The sequence below is a fragment of the Branchiostoma floridae genome, chromosome 7, assembly GCF_000003815.2.
Source record: "Branchiostoma floridae strain S238N-H82 chromosome 7, Bfl_VNyyK, whole genome shotgun sequence".
Taxonomy (NCBI): domain Eukaryota; kingdom Metazoa; phylum Chordata; class Leptocardii; order Amphioxiformes; family Branchiostomatidae; genus Branchiostoma; species Branchiostoma floridae.
The window spans coordinates 5,004,616-5,025,708 of NC_049985.1; the positions used below are offsets into that span (position 1 = coordinate 5,004,616).

At 40.0% G+C, this 21,093-nt stretch overlaps 2 protein-coding genes across 2 annotated transcripts; one reads left to right on the top strand and one right to left on the bottom strand.

Moving 5' to 3' along the window:
- The first annotated feature begins 1,253 nt into the window (after positions 1 to 1,253).
- LOC118419537 (circadian locomoter output cycles protein kaput-like) lies at positions 1,254 to 10,827 on the top strand. Its single transcript, XM_035825969.1, has 13 exons — positions 1,254 to 1,566; positions 1,718 to 1,873; positions 3,313 to 3,470; positions 3,974 to 4,059; positions 4,537 to 4,626; positions 5,591 to 5,705; positions 6,048 to 6,194; positions 6,528 to 6,675; positions 7,088 to 7,191; positions 7,602 to 7,743; positions 8,801 to 9,612; positions 9,990 to 10,210; positions 10,639 to 10,827. The coding sequence occupies exons 1-13, from the start codon at positions 1,526 to 1,528 to the stop codon at positions 10,825 to 10,827; spliced, it is 2,409 nt and encodes an 802-aa protein (XP_035681862.1). The 5' UTR covers positions 1,254 to 1,525.
- Positions 10,828 to 15,661: 4,834 nt separating this feature from the next.
- LOC118419573 (RING-box protein 1) lies at positions 15,662 to 19,125 on the bottom strand. Its single transcript, XM_035826019.1, has 6 exons — positions 18,937 to 19,125; positions 18,524 to 18,551; positions 18,057 to 18,107; positions 17,242 to 17,312; positions 16,631 to 16,716; positions 15,662 to 16,098 (listed from the first exon to the last, which is right to left on the bottom strand). The coding sequence occupies exons 1-6, from the start codon at positions 19,021 to 19,023 to the stop codon at positions 16,086 to 16,088; spliced, it is 336 nt and encodes a 111-aa protein (XP_035681912.1). The 5' UTR covers positions 19,024 to 19,125; the 3' UTR covers positions 15,662 to 16,085.
- Between the last annotated feature and the right edge of the window lie 1,968 nt (positions 19,126 to 21,093).

Consider the following 21,093-nt stretch of genomic DNA (forward strand, 5'->3'; position numbering starts at 1 on the left):
TTAGTGTGCCCCCGTACATAATCACCCAATCATAGTGACAAAATTCTCTAGTTATATTTCTATATTTCTATGTCAGAGAGACAGAGAGATAGGGACACTCTGACAATGTGTGTGTGTCTCGCTCTGCCACCTTATATATGTGTGGAGATTTGGAGATGTTTATTTGACCGTAAAACAAAAACACAAGACCCACATATCCACACACACATGCGGATGTTAGCTCGAGATTTTTTTATCTTGTCGGGTGTCTGAGAGAGCCAGAAAACCTGAAGACGCAGAGATGAAGACCCGGGGGTGTGGGTTTTGTACTCGCAATCTATGTATATCTGTATGTGTGTTTATGTGTTTGTGTTTTTTTAATTTTTTTTTGTTCATTGAAAAAAGGACAGAGAATTAGAGATAGAGAAAAACACTTTGTCACTGTCTCTTTGGCACTCCCACAGGCGCTGGCCCGGTTTTCTGGTCAAATGTGTGTATGTGAGTGCCTGTATAGCACTACACATGTGCATAAACATACACTTACAATATCGGATTGTATGTCACAAATATATATATATATATATATATATATGAGCGGGTCAGCATATAAATATATATATATATATATATATATATATATATATATTTGTTTGTATATATATATTGGTTAAACCAATGAGGTTAACATAAGATATCATCAAGGTCATCATGTCTAGACAACCTCCTTGGTCTAGAAATACTGGGTGCATATGTGCACCCAGGTGCACCCAAAATTGGAACTGTGCACCCAATTATTTTCAGTGGGTGCACAGGGTGCACCTCAATATTTGCTAAGGTTTATATGTAAAGATATACTAGTATACATCATATTCTTGACATCTAAGTGTTAGAAAGATGATAAAAATGTCTGTAATTGTACTTGTTTAAGAATTTGTTAGCTTGTAACTAAGTTTTGTTATTATTTTTGTCTGACTTTCTACTTAAATTTAAGTGGTGCACCCAAATTTTTTTTTGGGTGCACCCAATTTTTTTTTGGGTGCACCCAATTTTTTAAGCTGGGTGCACCAGTGCACCTAATCCCAAAATTGAATTTCGAGCCCTGAGACATGATGTCTTTAGTCATTGTCAACGCTAGGCTAGGAACAAGGCTAGACCATGAGAAGGGTAAATTTTATGCATTTACTTGCAAATACCACCTTTTGTTTCATTATTTTGTAAATTACACAGCTTTACCTCAGTAACAAATCCTGTAGATCTTGTGCCCAGGGTGTTATGTACACAGTACCCTGGGATCAAGATTTGATATCGAGAGGTGAAAGGTGAAACATCACGTGAGGTATTACGTAAACACAGGTCGGACTACTGCCCTACTCATAGTCATATCCTCACTTGGAGAATTTACTAGAAGCCTCAGCTTGTTACCGCCCACTCCCCTCCCCCTCAAATCAAACACTTTTATGTTTTTCTGGTTGACTGCAAGTGGCATAGATCCTTCGGGTCGGAGGGAGCCAGGGCGGCGGCGGAACATCACCGCGAGCGGGGGAAGATGAAGCGCCGAGCAGACACAGCTGTGGGCCGCCATGCACGGTACGGCGTCCTGCACGTAAACTTGTACGCAGCGTAACTGTAACATGATAATGCAGTGATGTAAATAAAAACAATTTATTTGCGGTGTAACCTATCTTTCACACGTTTATGTAGCTGATATTGTATTAATTTTGTATGTATTCTGCTGCAGCGATAGCGAGGAGGATGCCAACCACCGCGACGGACCTGTTTCGAAATCGAGAAAAGGTGCCGTCAGGAGGGCCGCTTCTGCTGTTAGTAGTCCCGCGGACTCCCCTGCCGTCAACGGACAACCTTCTCCCGACTCGAACTCAACCTCCTCTAAAAGGTACTAGTGACAGGAATCGTACAAGTGGATTTTTAAATTGTCGTGGGAGTATTGCACATATCATATAGAAAGAGATAGAGACATATTAATTTTCTACATATGGGAAAGTCAACAGGTGTGTATAGCTATAGGATGTTGACAAATATATTTCCTTTGATGATGTCATTCTTCAGGTCAAGGTGGGGTCAGGTATGATGTCATAGCCTAAGGCAGTGACGCAGTTCAGCAACAACATTGCTTACCTTTTTTTTACCAGCCAGGTTTTTGCATCGTCATTATAGCAAACAAATAAAGATAACAATAGTCTGTGCTCTTACTTCCTTGTTTGTTTTGACTTGGAAGTGTAATCAGGAATAATTTTTACCTGCATTAATTTTGCTTCAGTCCTTTTGACATCCCAAATGGTTGTGAATGATTTACTACATGCAAGAAATCAGCTAAAATGAATCCAGTTGTAAAGCTAAAAACCTCAGCCTAACTAAGGGAAGATAAACAACAACATTCCAACCTTTGAACCCGTCCCGTGGGGATAGGTAGACACAGTGATTAAGGTTTTACATTTGCCACATTCAGGTAAGGAGGATGCAACGAAGGTTAGATATCCAGGTAATAAGATAGTCCAAGTAGCAGTTACTCAAGCATGTCATGAGTGTTTCCCACAATTTTATTGCTGTCATTAATTTGGGGTACATGTATTTACATAAAATGTGGCCACATCGGTATGTCTGAATATCACGAAATGAGGGATAGCTTTTCCTGCGAATTATGGGAAATCCACCGGTGCGCAATATCAAGGTAGACATATTCTCCGTCATACTGGTATGTTGTTGGGATAAATGTTTACCTTCCTACTAGTACAGTCAACATGCAACAGAACGCATGTTTTGACAAAGACAGCTCAAAATACTTTTAATCTAGCCTGACTAAAATCGCGCTCCTAGTGGACAACCCTGCAGTTACTCAGCCACTAGAGAAGGAGGGGGTCATTAACCCCAACCTGCGAGAGATTGTGTAAACTTGTAAAGACAGGCTACTCTTTTATATCTGATTTTTGCAGTGTATGACTGTTTACTCACATAGAGGGAGAGGATCGTTATCATTTGTGATGACTAGGGCTATGGCATTAAGAAATTCACAAATACTCTGAATATTGCATCAATGAAGAATGAGATGTTTACATTAGCAAGTAAAATACTGTAAATGCAGAAACTTTTGTGGTGGATTAATGTTCGCGGTTTTTGCGGTGGCCGCTTCACCGCGAACTTAAAACCATCGCGAACATTTTTCCATAGCTTAGTCTTAGTCTATGGGGCTACTGCGAACTTAAAACCACCGCGAAAACTCCATTTTCCCGCTAACGCGAAATTAAATCCCCGCGAACTTAAATGCATTTACAGTAGTTCATTTTAGCGACAGGAGTTATATCTTCTGGTACACAGGAAGATCCGCAGCCTCGCGGAGAAGAACCGGAGAGACAAACTGACCAGCTTCATCTCCCAGCTGTCCACCCTCCTCCCGCTGGCCAACACTCCGGACAAGAAGCTGGACAAATGTGACGTACTGCGCCTGGCTGTCAACTATCTCAAAGTCCAAAAATGTAAGTTTTACATCTGCTTTCTTTGTCTCTTTTTGGCAATGCTACTCTGCTGTTTTTTTTGTGCTTTGGCCTTGACTGCGAGACATAAAGAAAACATTACAAAGTAGAAAGTAGTACTAGTAGTATCCAGTTTTTTTATTATTATCAGAAAGCCAGATAAAAACGCCTAAAACGTTTAAAAAACTGCCAAAGCCTAACCTCTGCTTGAAGAGTAGGCAAAGCCTCAGGGGCAAAGGCTGTAAATCTTGAAATATTGTCAGTGATTTTATATTCTTGGTGACCCTTCCATATTCAACAGTGGGGTTCACCACCAATGACCATTCCAAATGGTCCAGACCTTTTTGGCATGTTCAGTCTGGCATCACATTATTATATATGGCTGTTTGAACCTCAAATGCCTTCTTTCCCATCCTAGTCCTACCATGAAATGGAAAATCTGCAAACATAAATAGTATTGTTTGGTTGTTGCTGTTCTTATAAAGATTCATTCTCCTTGTGTGCAGACCTGATCAACTCTGATGATGAATCCAGCAAGGCTCATTGGCCGTCATGGATGACAGAGGAACAGCTGCAGAAGCTCCTCCTGGAGGTAAACATTGATATTGCAATAAATCTGCATGACCTAATATTGTTAGCTAGGAATAGACGTCACCATCAAATCAGAACCTCTGTTAATAGAAATGGTTATAGCATTGTCAAAGTTTGTATGATAACTCAAATTAGGGTTAGGGAATAAGGGAATATTATGAGAGGGGCCAGTGGAAGGCAACCGGTCATGTGGGGAAGGAACGAGACTAAGGGGCGGAGCTAGGAAAGGGCGCACAGGAGTATTTAGAGAAAATGACTGCAATGGGACCACCAGGAGTAAAGTTTTGGTTGTTACGTTGATTATATAATGTCCTGAATTTACTTATAAGTTGGCATGGTAACTCATATGGTATATACGAATCAGGGAATATCAAATAACAACAGTATAGGCTCTAAGGCTGTAGGTATAAAGTTTTAGGTGTTGTGTCAATTGTAAAACGTCCTAAAATTTTCTTGTTTCTTGTGTCTCCGATTCCAGAGCAATAACGGCTTCCTGCTGGTGGTAGACAAGCGAGGAACCATCCTCCATCTGCACGAGTCTGTCAATTATTACCTCGGCATTCCCCAGGCAAGTCATGCTCCCCCTTAGTGTCACCTTTGTGAAAGTGGGGTATTGTAATCAGTGTGTTTGTTTGTCTTGGTGTGTGTCTGCAGTTCTGGTATCGGACCGGAGTTTCTTTTACGATTTCGGAGGTTGGCGGGCAGCCTCAGGCCGAAGGGCTACAGTTCCGCTAGTAAACGTAGGACGCGAAACTTAATCAATATGGCGGAAAGCCGTTTACTGCCTCTTTCCGACAAACCTATTGGTACCGTCTGTTGCCTCTTTATTTTGGTTAGAATATGTAGTAAAATTTTAATTTTCGACCCGAAAACTATCATTTTTTAACACTTTTTTGATCGAAGCTGCTTGGAATTTTCCCAGGATAACGGCCTACGTGGTAGAGAAGCTAAATTCTTCGTGTTTGTGTAAAATGAAAATAAAAAAATTCCATGTGATAACTACTCCTCGCACAAAAACAATACAACCCACGGGCTTTTCAGAAAATACGAGAAATCTATGCTCAGCTATAACGATCACCAAGCAATAGGGAGCAAAAGTTAGGGAGACAACAGCGCACTTCCGGCCTATTACACCACCCTTCCGCCAACTCCGGTCAGATTTGAACTCCGACCCGGAACCTTAAGTAATCAGCGTTGAACCTTGAACCTTGACATCAGAGATGCCTTCACGGGTCGCAATGGATCCTTCTTCTCCACTCAGACTTGTCTTCCATGAGGGAAGTAATTGGCATTACTAGGCATGTTGAGCACTGAAAGTAATAAACATAGAATACAACACAGTGTATTCCGTATCACACAAGATACCAGTCCGACCATAGGTCGGATCGCTGAATGGCTGACACTGACTTATCAATGGAAGCCTATGTGATACTAGACCTCAGTATGGTATAATGGCCATTGAATGTGTATTTCTTTTCTGAAGAAAATAGGTATCTGCAGGTTCTAACTGTGATTCTTTCCCTGACCTGTAGAATCAGATCACAGGTCGCACCGTCCAGGCCCTGGTTCACCCGGAGGACCTTCACATCCTGTATGAACATGTACCACTGCTGCAGCCTTTTCACCAGGGCCAGGAGGGAGAGCCAGGTGAGAACTTCATCTCTAAAATACACTACAACTCTACCCTGATTCATTTCACCATATGGAGCATAAAGCTTAGAAATGCTAGGGTCCCATTTCCCACATGAGGCTCAGTCGGGCTGTCAAGAGATTTATTTTTAAAGCATAAAACGACAAATTCCACAATAAAAACCAATAAAATGGGCTCCCAAACAGTGAGTGGGATGGAAAAAAGTTGAGTTAAGTTGGAGACAGCCATTCTCTGTCCTTTAGGTTAACCTTTTCCCCACGAAAACAATATGAAAACTTGACTACCTGTATGATTGACATTGTGACCTTACGAATGATACTTTGGTACTTTTTTACCAGTTTCCTTAAGCTCATCCGATGGCAACCTGTCGTTCTGTGTGCGAGTGGTGTGCCGTAACACCACCAACAAGGCAGGCTTCTTCAGCTACAAGTTTGCTCACTTCAAGGGACACACCCAGCCACTGGTGGACGACAGTGACGGGGAAGGTGGGTTCAGCTGAAACTTGCCAGGTCCAGAATTGTGAGAGTATATTGCTCAATTTATGATACTAATCTACTACCGTCAGTCAGTCTATACAGACTATAACTCTATGCAAAAGAACTAAACGGCAATGGAGACTGCAATACATATAAATGTACAATATAGAATACATAAACTTAATGTTACAACTTAGCACTTATTAATGTTAAGTCCAGAGTTCAATTCAAGGAGCTTCTTTGCTGATGGCCGCATGCTGTTGGCGCCTTCTTTTATTCAAGTTATGATAACAGTGTATAATAGGTAGATGTCTGAATGGTGTGATTTTGCTTGTCCTACAGGAAAGCTCCTGCCCCCTCTGGTGCTGGTGGCGGTGGTACGACCCTACATGGAGTCCGTGTTTAAGGAGATGTCATCCTTCTTCTCCAGGGAAAATGAAGTCATCATCTTACACAACCTGCAGGGAGTCTGTGAGTTTGCAGACCAGAGGTGGGAAGTTGTGTTGTTCTTGTTCCATACGACAACTACACTTACCGTTATGATAATAGCATAGTTCTAGATCTAGCCAGTGCTTGTCCTTCGGTCCTTTGACGGAATTTTCTTGCTGGGGACGGACACAAATTTTGTCCATTCCGTCCTCTGTGACGGACAAAAGTAAAGATATCAATTGAACCAAGTCTGAGTCCACCAGCAAAATTTGCCCCTCAAAATAAAGGAAATAGAATTTCAGAGGGTCTAGATTTTAACATTTTCCCAAGGAGCACATAGGATTGTTAGGCCTTCGACAGGATTTACATTCAAAATCCAGGGGACGGAAAAAAAATTCAGGCTGGCTAAAACACTGGGTAATAGCTGATAGATTCTGAAGCATTGTTGAGACTTGATGTCTTCTGCATTCCAGAATGTTTAAGTTTGGAGCCCTGGCTACGGAGATACAGAAAGGCTCAGTCTATGAACAAGTCGACAAAGAGGATCTGAAGTATGTCTCGCATGCCCACAGTGTCAGTAAGTATCTGGTCCAGTTGCTTAATGAGTAAGTGCTATTTGGCATATATTTTTAACCTTGATGTCTAACCTTCATCAACGTACTCTGGATGAGAGAGTTCGAGACTTTGAGTCCCGGCTGTTGTTGTTCACCCGACGTGTACACTACTAGAAAGGTTTGCAGTCCTTAAGAAAGGGTATTTTTAAAGCTTTGACCCACTTACCAAAAAGAGCTAGGAGAATTTTCCCAGTGCAAAGAACCTGTAAATACTGTACTTAGTCACTGTGTCTTTCTTCTCCATCACCATCAGAGAAAAATTAGCTCTTCAGTGTGCTAAAAGTGGATGAACAGTTTACTTCACTTTTTGTTTGATTTACTATCTCAATTGTTATCTTTGTCATTCATAACAAAAACCTCTTCTTTCTTATAGTCTATGACACGTGTCAGACAAGCACCGTGTTCAGAATTAAGAGGAGGATGCATCTGGGCTACTGCCACAGCATCACCTATGTCATCAAGGACAGGTGGACCAGTCGTCCCAAGGGTTTCCTCAGCTTCTTCAGTGTACTCAGGTATTTACTTTAAAAGGGCATTCCACTTAAGAAGGGAGTGTTACTTTCCAATAGATAATGTATCAATGAATACATGTACATGATCAGCCGACCTTTTGTGGAATTCCAGTTGTGGCAAATTACGCAACGTTTGTTTGTAAAACTATATGACACTCACTAAACCCATGCAGACCCTACCCATGTATTCCCTATACGTGTAGACACTTGCTTTGTCGTGAATATTTTCGGCATAAATGTGGGGCTAAGCACACCAAGAAGGTCAATTGTTCACAAGATATCAAAGAACACATATCAAGCCGTGTTTTTCTTAGCGCCCCTGAAATTATCTTTGAATCCTAACTTAAGTCAAGCGTTGTCAGGCACATTGTATTCAGCCATAGGCTAAGATTGATTTGATTTAATTAGAGGGTACTTGGGGAGTTTTGTAGAAGGCTGAATGCTTTTTGATGCGCGTGGGGCTAATGGGTTCTCTATCGTATAATGGTATGTAGCATACATTTGTCACTTCCTACAATTAATATCTATCGGAAAATAACAGTCCTGTCTGGAGAGGAATACCCCTTTAAATGTTTGCTGCAGTTTTAATTTTGCGGTAACCTCTCCACTGCAAAATCATGTGAATAATCATGCATTTCCAAAGTTTGATTTCTGTGCTACAGAATTGTTTCAACACAACAAACACCCCTTCTACCAAGGTCCAATCCCTGCAAAATAACTGAAATTACATCAATGAAGATTAGACATCCAGGTAATAAGATATGCCAATAAGCAGTTACTCAAGCAACTGGAAACTGATTTTGGAAAACGTTAGTTTCAACTAGCATCCACTAGTTTTCGTCAGTGACACTGAAGTGATCTGGACATCTAAAGTTGTCTTCATTCATAGTTAGGGTATAAAATACCAGTTTGTTCCAGATCACTTCAGTGTCACTGATGAAAACTAGTGGATGCTAGTTGAAACGTCTGACCCATTTCAAAACCATATCATATTGCTTGAGCAACTTTTTGGCACACCTGAAATTACAGTGTACTCAAGCACCCCTCTCTTTTTCTCCAGTGAGAAGGAAGGCAGGCTGAGATGGAAGAAACAGGACAAGGATTACAGAAGTATGATGGCGGCAAAACAAACCTTGTCACTTCCAGGAGAAATAAACACCAACACAAAGGAGGAGTCTCTCTCACCAGTGTCTTCAAACTGCCCTGTCATAAGCCATATGGCAGTAAGCAGTGCTAAACTGGAATTGCCTGATGATAAATTTGGACTCTGCCCTCTCAAGATTATGAATCTGTCATCAGAGGTGCCCGTGGGCGAAAAATCCCATTTCCAGAACAACACTGGCTGTCTCGAAACGGTCGTATGGCCATCACCAGAGACCTCCCCTGCACAGCAAGCACCGTTTGACACTTCCAGCTCTAATTCTCCACTCAGCTTTTCCAAATCGGATTCGAGTGGCGGAAGCAGTCCTCAAACGCCGTCCGGTACGATGAGCGATTGCCTGACACCCAGTCACTTTCCCTCGCATAGTTCCACGTACACCAGCCCTGGTGGACAGAATGCCACATTGCAGACGACAGTTGCTGACAGTTTGCTGAGACAGTTGATAGAGAGCCAAACATCTCCTGTCTCTTCTATGACAGCAAATTCAGATTCCATGCATCACAATGGTCACATGGACGGTGGCTTCATCAACGGTACCCAGGAGGAGGTTGCTTGTACTTCCTCTGAACAGGAAATGTTGGGAAGTCTCAGTGCAGGAGAGCACGAAGGACAACTAACATCTCGACACCCCTCCGTAGCAGTGGTGCACCCCACTCAGGCAAGGGCCATGGTATCTTCCAATGGACCAGTAGACCTACAACCCCTCGCTGGTATGTTGATATCATGATGATATTTAGATTGGTTTTGATTGATTTTCAAATGGGGTTTAGCTACCCAAGCATAGGGTGGTTAGACATGCTAAGCTTTCCAGGTAAAGCCAGGTAAACACCTCAAAATGCAGGAAATAGGGTTTCAAAGGATCTAGATTTCAAAATTTTTCAGGGGATCCCCTTAATAACGTTATGCCTTCGGCTCAACGTCTTGTTCCTTCGGATTCAAAATCAAGGGGACGGAAAATAATTTCAGGCTGGCTTCAACCCTGCTCCATTGACAGTGAATTCAAGTAAGTATGAACACTCTCACATGCCGACCCAAACAAACAAACAGTCACACCTATACAATCATCATTGAACCTAACTTGTTCCAGATCCTTTGGGAGTCTTCACCAGTCCATCAGAGGATGCCCAGCCTGTGCTACAAGCCAGCCTGACTCCCTCCTCCCAGTGTCCAATGACAGAGGAGTACCGGATCAACCAGCAGCTTGCCAAGCAGCAGAGGCAGCTGTCCCAGCAGGTGCAGCAGTACAAGCGGGAAATGCAGTTAGTTCAGAACCAGCTGGACTTGAACAAATGCATTATGAAGCTTCAGGTACGTAGGTTGGTTGATCTTGTAGCAAATTCTTGGTAAATCGGTTTACTTAAGCTCACCCTAACTCTTGCTGTCCAGGGCTGTAACAGTGACCCTTGCCCTCCTTGTGGACAAGTCGGGGGAACCCTTTGAAAATACAACCACCAATGAGATCTCCGTTAGGAAGTCAAAAAATTGGCAGAAACTGGTGCATAACAGAAAACTAAAACAGTCCGCAACATGCCATAATGTTGACCTTGAGAACAATCAAATGTACATGTAAGTTGCTAATGCTAGCTATATTAGGAAGGCCCAAATCCTGTAGCTTACAGATAGTTGCCATTAAGTTATGTTGAGGGGGATTAGACTGTTGGCAAATTCTCTGTTGTGTTCTTAATTTTTTAGCTTGAGACTGGGCTTACAGATTGTTCTTGCTTCCTTGGGTACAGAAGCTAAAGGGAAAAGATCAGGACCTGACTCTTCTGACAGAGCTGGACCAAAGTGTGAAGACGGACATCATGTGCTGTCCACGCGGTGTGGGTGATCAGCTGGACAAGACTGACGCCTTCCCGTTCACTGCGCCGCTGGATATCCCCTTGGCTTCAACAACAGCAACGACAACAACAAAACTGCCTTAGACCAATTGCTTAGACAAAGTCACAAATGAAAACGAGTTTTGGCATAAATGAGTGCTTTCTACTGTGTGTGCTCTTTCCACTAGACGGCAACTGTTGAGCGCTGTACAGCGACCATTTTCAAGTCCCTTGATCTCATACTTGGCTTATGCTGCAAGATTTAAAAGCATAATTTAACCCCAAGCTGCTACTTGGTATACAGGTAAATACCCGGTGTGTGCCCAGTTATAAGTGGACAGCATAATAGCATCCCCAGGAAGAACAGCATTGCTTGCGTGTTGCACACAAAGCCTGTAAGTTAGGGGCATTGACCTTGTTCGTTGGTTTCAGGTCGAAGATCAGGGGTCAAACCCTAGCACTGGTGCTAAGACATGTTCTGGGCTGAAACTCTGGCAGATTTGCCAGATTAATTGTTAAAAGACGACAAAACACAAGAAATGTGAAAGAAATCTGTGTTACAAGACAACCAAAACGTGCAAAATGTGAAAACATTTTTGTTCTATACCTCCGAAATTTTGTTGAGCTATCTGTCAAACATTTGATTGCCCAGCAGTTGCAGCTTCTAGTGGAAAGGGGGTGTAACACTAACAGTGATCTGATGTACTGTATCCAGTCACCACCATGTGCCTGCATCCTGCAGAACTGGCGTGTTCTGCCAAAAGACGGATAGATTTTATACGTCGAATAATCCAACACTGATACATACATGTGCAGATGCAGATAATGACTCAAATCAAGGGGGCAAAATTTTGTTAACTGTTATGACTGCAATACATATCATTGGAAAACATTCTGTCCATTTACTAAAACCACAAATATTGGCAGCAGTATTATATAGTGATACTATTTACCAAATCGAACAATATGTATTTAATTAATTAATAAAGATCTGATATATATATATATATATATATATATATATATATATATATATATATATATAAATCATTCAGATCCTTGGATGTGTACAAAAATACAATTAAAGAATTTGTAATACATATCATTCTAAAAAATATCTTTCCTTTTTCTATAACATGGCCAACAGTATAGTTGTATGTACATGTAATACAGATCATTCTAAAAAACCATAATCTTTCCTGTTAATATAACATGGCCAACAGTATAGAACAATATAGTAATAATAATTGTATTTTGCATTGTTCCATCATTGTCATCATTTATAATGCTATAATGTGGCCTACACAGAGAAGCATGCACCTAATATATATATTTAATGAATAGATGAAGCACTCAGCTGGTCTGTGGATTTGTACAAAAAGATACGATGACAGAAAAATGTATTCTTGGAAATTTATACTAATTTGGTTATACAATGTATTTTAAATGTTCTATTCCAGGGCGCATGAGTATTTTTACTAATTTTATGGAATTCAAACGAGTTTTACTGTAAGTGCTAATACATGTGATGTTTACGTAGTTGATGTGATCCACTTCTAAGAAACATGCAAATTTTGTTGTGGAATTCGGATGAGCGTGTATTCTGTAAAACACTTGTATGAATTCGTAATGTTATGTTTCTTGGTTGCGAATCATAAGAATTCTGTAAAATTTGTATTTTCTTAGTAGAGGTTTGAATTAATTTTGTAAAATTTGTATGAATTCCATACAAGTCGTATTAATATTAAAGGTGAAGTCCATAAAAAAATGTTTCAAACAATGTATTTTCAAATTTTATGCATCTATATAAATTGAAAAGCAATTGATAACTAGGAAGACAAGGACTTCAAAGGAGTTCAAATGCTGGTGCCGTAACATGACCAATTTTGGGTTAATTCATATTTTTCTTGATCCTTGTATTTTTTTTTGTCAAGTCAGAAAAACCGTGAGAACCAAGAAATGGAATTGGTGTGGCCTTAAAATAACTAAGATTTGTCAAGTTTTCAAGTTGGCAGTGTCAAAATCTGAAGTGGAAAACATTCATGCAGGCAGCTGGGAAAGTTTGTTGATTCAGATGTGCACTCATCTGATAAATTTCGTATTGCTTTGTATCTGTTATAAGAAAACATTGAAACATTATTAATGATAATTTGTTTATATTAGAATTACCTTGGTAAAACTGGCATTGCTCGGAGGTAAATTCGTCAATAACGAGTCTGCAATCTCTAAAGGGTATTTTGGGCAGCAGTACGGCTGGTGTCCTCATGCTCACTGAGCAATTTTCCGAGATCAGCTGATGTGACCGAGACCCATTCAATGTAACAGAGTTGATATTCAGGTGAAAAATGCTCGACTGCCTGGTGACGTTGAAATTCCGTGACCTTTGGGCAATCAACTAATTTGTCCAATAGTCTTTGACGCCATTTTGATAGCCACCAGCTCACTGGGCAGTCTTTGCTGCATGTCCTTCACAGCCAAATTAATACACATATCATTTGCTATGTCCACACAAACCAACATACTATTCGTAAATTTGCCTTGTATAATTTTAAGGACAATGCACCTTGAACAATGCAATCTGATAAAGTTTTATATGTTTTGTGATTTGCTTCATCTATGTTCTCAAATGTTTGTAAATATACCTTTGTTTGGACACAACTTAATGTCATCTACAATTATAATTTGTTAGCCATTTTCTGCACTTTTGCTACAACTATGTTGCTTGTTCTACTGTGATAAACATATGTTTATCACAGTAGAACAAGTCATGTGCTGATAAAGCTTTCATGATGTTGAAGCTAAACGAATGATGGATTCCTTAAATGCAGTTATCGATGTGTAAATAGTATTCAATTGATGCCAATCAAATGCAAGGTGTATCAGCACCAATAAGGAGGTTCATGATTTTAAGTTCTCATGTGCAGCAAAGTGTATTGTGGGTAATATGTCAAAGGTGAAAACCCCTGAGGCATAAGCAAGTACATGTAATTATAGGCATTATGCAATTTAGTCAATAACTTGCTGTTAATTATTCATTCCTTCTTGCTCAGTACAAGATGTTTATTGTCCAAGTGTATCAAATGGCATTGGGATCAATATGCTTTTTTTCGAACTAAGGCCAAACTATTTTCATTGCATGGATGACATCTGAACACAATTTTGGTCCGTTTAAAAAAGAACAGTTTGGGACCATACTTAAAATCACACTGCAGCATTGAGCAAATATAAATGTGTGCTGTAAATTTAAAAGAATCATAAAAAGGACACCTATCAGTGAAGTCTTCCAAGAAATAGATGGGAAAGGAGAAGAACTGATTGTTTAGTATACCATGTTCTGTGTGTTCAGTCATTTGTTAAACCTTCCTGGCTAATTGGAATTTTACAATGAAGCCCACTTTTGTGTGGTCAAAACTATTCTTTTTTGCATGCTCGCATCAGTTTTGGGGTGCCCAGTAGATGTCATCCATATGATCAAATCAGCATGGCGTAACTAGCAGCTGAGCTGTGCATAAAAAAAAAAAAATTATGTTATTCTTAGTTGCTTTATTAGCAATTCTTAATATCCTAGCTTCCATATTGAAAAGTTCATGTTCTGACGGGTATTTATGACATATCTACAAATTGCTGTACAGCAGATTCCTTATATAATATCAATAATCTATATAGTAAATTATTTGTTTGCCTTCAAAATATTGTTTGGATCAGGTCAGATCATTTCAAGAATAATTTTCATGCGCAAAAATGACCTATACTTAGTAATGACTTGACTTTGCATACAATATATTGCTACTGTATTTCTGCAAAAGTTGTATTATGTCAATAATTGTATATTTGTATGTTATTATGTAGAAGTGATTTTTTTTTAAATATATGGTACATGTAGCTAGTTACAGTCATTATATTGGTGATGGTACACATTGTCTTCAAATTGCTAGCAGTGCAACGTATTGATGCTTCTTGCTAGAACTGCTGCTGGGTCTGTACTCACATTTTCAGAGTTGATCCCAAGTCGCTGGGTGAACTCATAAGCGTCTGTGCAAACCCAGCCGATAATTGTGTTTTTCCAAGTACAGTATTATGTGGCATTTGCCTGGCATATGCTTCCTAGGCTGCATCTTTATAATTAGATCTGATGGTTTACATGCAGTTTTCTCTATCAGTTGTTATGAAAGTGCTTGTGACACCAAAATATTTGATTTTCAATGACATCAGAAGGATATCTTGTTCAAACATTTATGTTTGTTGAGTAATTGCTGTGGAATCAGGAAATGTCGCACTTTGGTGTCACAAGTTCTTTGAAAGTCTAACTTTCTAATGTATGGCCAGGAGAAGTATGAAATAAATACAGGCTGGTCTAGTAGATCTACATGCACCTGCATTTTTTATGTTGTATGATTGTTTCCTTTTTTGGAGTCTCATAACACTGACTAGAGTCAGGCTAAACCCAGGCTGCTGAACCTTATGTCAGCTTGAGCTAGTTTTAGCCTGATCACATGCACCGCAAACTGAAGGTATTCTTGGAATAGATGAGCCTTGGTTGTACAAAATTTTGCTGTCTTGTAATACAGAAGAGACTGTCCTAGATGCTAGTAGGTGATTGATGATCACAGCCTGATGAAAATTCTACGACGTCAAAATTGACAATCTATGAGGAACGTGAGTATGCCATTACCGCTAGAGCAGATGATGCTAGAGCAAACGAAATCTTATTATACTGGACGTAATACCTCTACCAGTGAGGCTATTAAACGTGGTTACTTCACTATCAATGAAACAGACTTCTGTTCTAATATTCTAAACTCTATAAGTGTCCAGACTTTCCAACTGTTGGTTAATGACACCTCGACAAATCACAGTATCACTTGAGTTGATCACACTATTTTGTTTGGGCACAAGTATGTAACTGCACAGTCCAGACAAAACACATTCAGCAATGTGGTAATGCTCCTCATCAACATTTTATTTCTTTCAAAATGAACAATGTTGCTTGTTACAAGTTTTCATCTGTATCACTGTGGTGCTGACAACAGCAGGTACGTAATACTTACATATGATTAAGCAAAAACATACTACTAGTATTAGTCAATACATAATAACAAAAAAACAAACATGACACCCATGCATACACAATACATCTGTCTGTTCTCACCCTTGGCTAAAACTGTAGCAAAAAGTGTATGTTTCTCCTAACATTTTGTCTTTTTTATTTTTGGAACTCCCAAGTTTTTTTTTTTTAACCAGTGTAACTGACAGAGGTCTTCAAGAGTATGTACATAAACATATAGTTTACATGTAGTATATACTGTCTAACAACTGCTAGCATCCTTCCTCCAACTCAAAGATGTTTCTCCATAGACCCATCTCTAGTGTCCATACCTAAAAATATGCAGGAAAGAAGGAATTAGAAATTTGCATCAAATAGCTCTCAGTTTAGCTTGGCTTCTTATTTAATGTAAGACTGTACTATAGTGTGTTAGTTTTAGTAGAATATCACCACTGTGGTCTGAGTTGAATAGATGGTCAAGTTTCTGCCTTCCCATGTAAGCTCTTTGGAAACTCCCTAGCTGTTATTTTGACAGGAGCTTTCAATTAAAATACTTCAACACCATTACCTTTGTAGCTGGTGTGTTATGCCAAATGGCAGTTATACTTGCTGTACAGATACAGATAAAAAGTAGTAAAATCCATTCCATGTCCATTTTTGTAGCCCTTGAGGCGCAAAGGCGAATACAGTCCACTTATAGTGTGTTCAACATGTAGTTCTCAGCAGAGAAAGCACTCTGTACCATAGTCTTTGGCATGACCCAACCAAACTGAACCCCTAGACTTCTGAATGACAAGGGAAACACTCTAGGAGTCAAAGACATGGCTAGATGTACAAGAAAGGGGCCTTATGGGTACTACTTACTTCTGGAACTCCCACTCTCGGTTGTCCAGCGGACACACCTGTCGTGTCTTCAGCCAACGGGAGATGCAGTGAAAGTGGAATGCATGCTGGGGAAAGTGAATAAGAGTACTGTAAATGCAGAAATGTTCGCGATGGATCAATGTTCGCGGTTTTCGCGTTGGCCACTTCACCGCGAATTTAAAACCACCGCGAACATTTTTCTATCATGATATTAGATTGCAGTCTATGGTGTTACAGCGAACTTAAATCCACCGCGAAAAGTCCTTTTTTAAGGGATACCGCGAAATTAAATCCCCGCGAACTTAAATGCATTTACAGTAGTACTGAGAAATGTTCCATACTTAAAAAAAGAGCCGAACATGCAGTGAATCATCACCTAGTATTTTTCATTCAAGAGATTCAATGATTTCAAAATCTTTCATTGAGTTACAAAAAATAAGTTAGTACCAGCAGAATTGGTAAAAAAAAAAGTTGTGTTTCGCAGAAGGCCGCACTGGCTATTCAGATATAGATACAGACACACTTTGACTATCCGATTGCTTAAATAATCCTCTATTTGTTTTGGATGCTAAAATTGCTCTAGTAAAGCAGCCAATGAGGAGACTTCTTACATTGCAGACTCCCCAAGCCACTGTGCACTCCTCAGAGGTAGCCGACGCCTGGTTGGCTTGACACTCAATGCCTGAAAATTGTGGAAAATGAGATAAAGCAATTTAAAAAAAAACAGCAGAATTTTAAGTAATGAAATTTGACAGCCATGAAAACATGCAAATTAGGCCACACCAATTTAATTTCTTGGTTCACGGATTCGCTCGCTCCTATTTTTTGGGAAAAAAAATAAAAATAAAAATTACCACTCAGCAAATTTTCACCATTAATGAAACCATTCACCAGCTTTCTGGTGTAGCAAATTGGCCTTTATATTATAAGCTCCTTAAAGTGTGGGTACAGGTGCTGTTACTGTACAATAATAGTGTTTTTGTACTTTTTTCAAGCTGAAAACTTTTTTTCTTTATGTTTTGGATTAGCCGTTACCTTTACCCCAACTATTTTACAATTTTTATTTTTATTTTGCCCTCTCGCTTCATACTTTTTATGAAAAAATCCGTGAACCAAGAAATTAAATTGGTGTGGCCTTAGGTGTGGATACAAAACTGCACACAAGGCAATCACACTGGCTGATAATACTTCAGTGCCATAAATTGATTTCTGTTTGCACGCTGTGGAGACGCTGGTGTCACATCTACGAGAGTGAACTGAAATGAACTGATGTTTTTACAGATTAAATTTTGTGGTAGAGGGGAAAAGGAGTCAGGTTCAAGGTTGACAGTGAAACAACAGTCGCAATGCACAGATGTTGTGTGAGAAACTTTCGATCTACAGTAGTTTGGATTTAAGATTAAATTGTATTCTAGACATTACTCACAAAGGTCCATGATGTGGTTCCTGCAGATGGCACAGTTGTCCACAACAATGTCTGAAGTAAAGAAAGAAAACACAGCGAGATAAAACATGACCATTAAATTATTACACTGAACACTGTAGTATATTGTGAATTAAAGAGAGCAAACCAACATGGTGAAATAACTGCATCAAAGGTTTGGGTATGATTTGAATGTTTCTTGAGTAATTGTTGAGTAAGTGTTGAGTAATTAAGTGACTTTGCAGCTAATCCTCTTTCTTTTATTAGTGACTGAGATGAGAATCCACTGACAAAAGATAGTGGATGCGATTTCAAAATCAAATGTCTGATCATATACGAAATGTATCCAGTTGCTTGAATAAAACTTTTGCGTTTGTTCTGATATCATACGATAACTCATGTACAGGAAAATGAAAAAAAAGGGGAAAAAAAAAAGTTATAGCAGATAATAGGAATCTGATGAAACTCACCCCATGCCCATAGTGCAACAGCATTCCACTGCAAGTAAACATATAGGTTTAGTGACTGATCAAAAAGAAAAGTACAAGTTTGCTATGAGTATGAGTATGATGTCTATGGGCAAACTGCATTTTTTATATACACAAATTATGTGTCCCACCAATAACACACTATCTATCCTCTATCTAGTTGATACGTACGGCACGTCCTTGGTTAAAAGCCAGTGACGCAGTCTCAAGTTATCTCAAAATAGCGCGAAGAACTATCATACAACTGTAACTTGTTTTGTGCGAACACGCAGCAAGGATAAAGGTTGGGGAGGGGGGCGAATGGACAAAGACTTTCTGCTATCTCCAGAAGTGACTCATCTGAACGAAAAATTCATCTCTACGAAGCCTTAAGTCTATCGGGTATACCTACGCACCTTCTTAACCTCGAAACGTTTCTGTGCGGGCTTGCTAGAGGCACCAGAAGTACTCGCTGGCGGGTCAACTTCCATCGCGGTGGCCATTTTCTGAGTTCTTCTTCACGCTTTTTCTACAGGACAATCCAAGCTTACTTATGGGGGTGCCTTGAGTTCTTTTCCAAAGACCTTTACAACAGTTCATAATTGTCTATAAAACGTAATCAATTAGAAATATATATGATAGAGTTTATAAACTCTATTTGTGTTGTATGACATAATATGACTTTTAGAGTAGTTTTTCATTGTCTTTTTACACTAAAATCCTAATTTGACACCCCTAATATGTGTATGGCTTAGTCCTAATGACAAGGCAAAAAATAAAGACTTTCACTCTGGATTGGAACCGTCCTGAGTATGGAACTGCACAAACTTATGATCAAAATGATAAGCAGGTAATAATCTAGTTGTAACTTGCGGGTATTTTTATCTATTTTTTCAAACTGAACCCCATCTTCTCCCCTGAAAATCTGGTAAAGGGATCATTTAAGTTGTCCCGAGCATGTAAATGAGTACTAAGTTGTCCCGAGAATATTAAAGAGATGCATGCAAATAACTATGAATGCATCAAGAAGACCAATAGAATCCCGGAGAAACCTGGACAAACCAGGAGAATCTAAGAGAATACAGGAGAAACCAGGAGAATCCGGCAGAATACAGGAGAAACTAGGAGAAACCAGGAGAAACCCGGAGAATCTAGGAGAATCCAGGAGAGTACAGGAGAAACTAGGGGAAACCAGGAGAAACCAGGAGAATCTAGGAGAATCCAGGAGAATACAGGAGAAACGAGGAGAAACCCGGAGAAACTAGGAGAAACCAGGAGAATATAGGAGAATTAAGGAGAATCCAGGAGAAACCCGGAGAAACTAGGAGAAACCTGGAGAATCCAGGAGAATACAGGAGAAACTAGGAGAAACCCGGAGAAACCCGGAGAATCTAGGAGAATACAGGAAAAACTAGGAGAAACTAGGAGAAACCAGGAGAAACCCGGAGAATCTAGGAGAATACAGGAGAAACGAGGAGAAACCCGGAGAAACTAGGAGAAACCTGGAGAATACAGGAGAAACTAGGAGAAACCAGGAGAAACCCGGAGAATCTAGGAGAATACAGGAGAAACTGGGAGAAACTAGGAGAAACCAGGAGAATCCAGGAGAATCCAGGAGAAACCATGAGAAACCCGGAGAAACTAGGAGAAACCTCGAGAATCCAGGGGAATCTAGGAGAATACAGGAGAAACTGGGAGAAAGCAGGAGAAAGCAGGAGAATCTAGGAGAATACAGGAAAAACCCGGAGAAACTAGGACAAACCTGGAGAATCCAGGAGAATCCAGGAGAAACTAGGAGAAACCCGGAGAAACTAGGAGAAACCCGGAGAAACCAGGAGAAACCAGGAGAATCTAGGAGAATCCAGGAGAATTCAGGAGAATCCAGGAGAAACCCGGAGAAACTAGGAGAATCCAGGAGAAACCCGGAGAATCTAGGAGAATACAGGAGAAACTGGGAGAAACCAGGGGAATCCAGGAGAAACCAGGAGAAACCCGGAGAAACTAGGAGAAACCTGGAGAATCCAGGAGAATACAGGAGAAACTAGGAGAAACCCGGAGAATCCAGGAGAAACCAGGAGAAACCCGGAGAATCTAGGAGAATCCAGGAGAAACTAGGGGAAACCAGGAGAAACCAGGAGAAACCCGGAGAATCTAGGAGAAACTAGGAGAAACCTGGAGAATCTAGGAGAATGCAGGAGAATACAGGAGAAACGAGGAGAAACCCGGAGAAACTAGGAGAAACTTGAAGAATCCAGGAGAATACAGGAGAAACTAGGAGAAACCAGGAAAAACCTGGAGAATCCAGGAGAATACAGGAGAAACTGGGAGAAACCAGGAGAAACTAGGAGAAACCAGGAGAATCCAGGAGAATACAAGAGAATACAGGAGAAACTAGGATAAACTAGGAGAATACAGGAGAAACTAGGAGAAACTAGGAGAAACCAGTAAAAACTATGAGAAACCTGGAGAATACAGGAGAATACCAGAGAATACAGGAGAAACTGGGATAAACTAGGAGAAACCAGGAGAAAGCCGGAGAATCTAGGAGAATACAGAAGAATACAGGAGAAACC

Excerpts from the sequence above, each read along its gene's own strand:
- LOC118419537 (XM_035825969.1), top strand. The coding sequence starts at position 1,526 with ATGAAGCGCCGAGCAGACACAGCTGTGGGCCGCCATGCACG. Across the intron at positions 7,192-7,601 it reads CTCGCATGCCCACAGTGTCA|TCTATGACACGTGTCAGACA; the intron begins GTAAGTATCTGG and ends TCTTTCTTATAG. Across the intron at positions 10,211-10,638 it reads AATGCATTATGAAGCTTCAG|AAGCTAAAGGGAAAAGATCA; the intron begins GTACGTAGGTTG and ends CCTTGGGTACAG.
- LOC118419573 (XM_035826019.1), bottom strand. The coding sequence starts at position 19,023 with ATGGCCACCGCGATGGAAGTTGACCCGCCAGCGAGTACTTCTGGTGCC. Across the intron at positions 17,313-18,056 it reads GAACCACATCATGGACCTTT|GCATTGAGTGTCAAGCCAAC; the intron begins GTGAGTAATGTC and ends CACAATTTTCAG. Across the intron at positions 16,717-17,241 it reads TGGCTTGGGGAGTCTGCAAT|CATGCATTCCACTTTCACTG; the intron begins GTAAGAAGTCTC and ends CACTTTCCCCAG.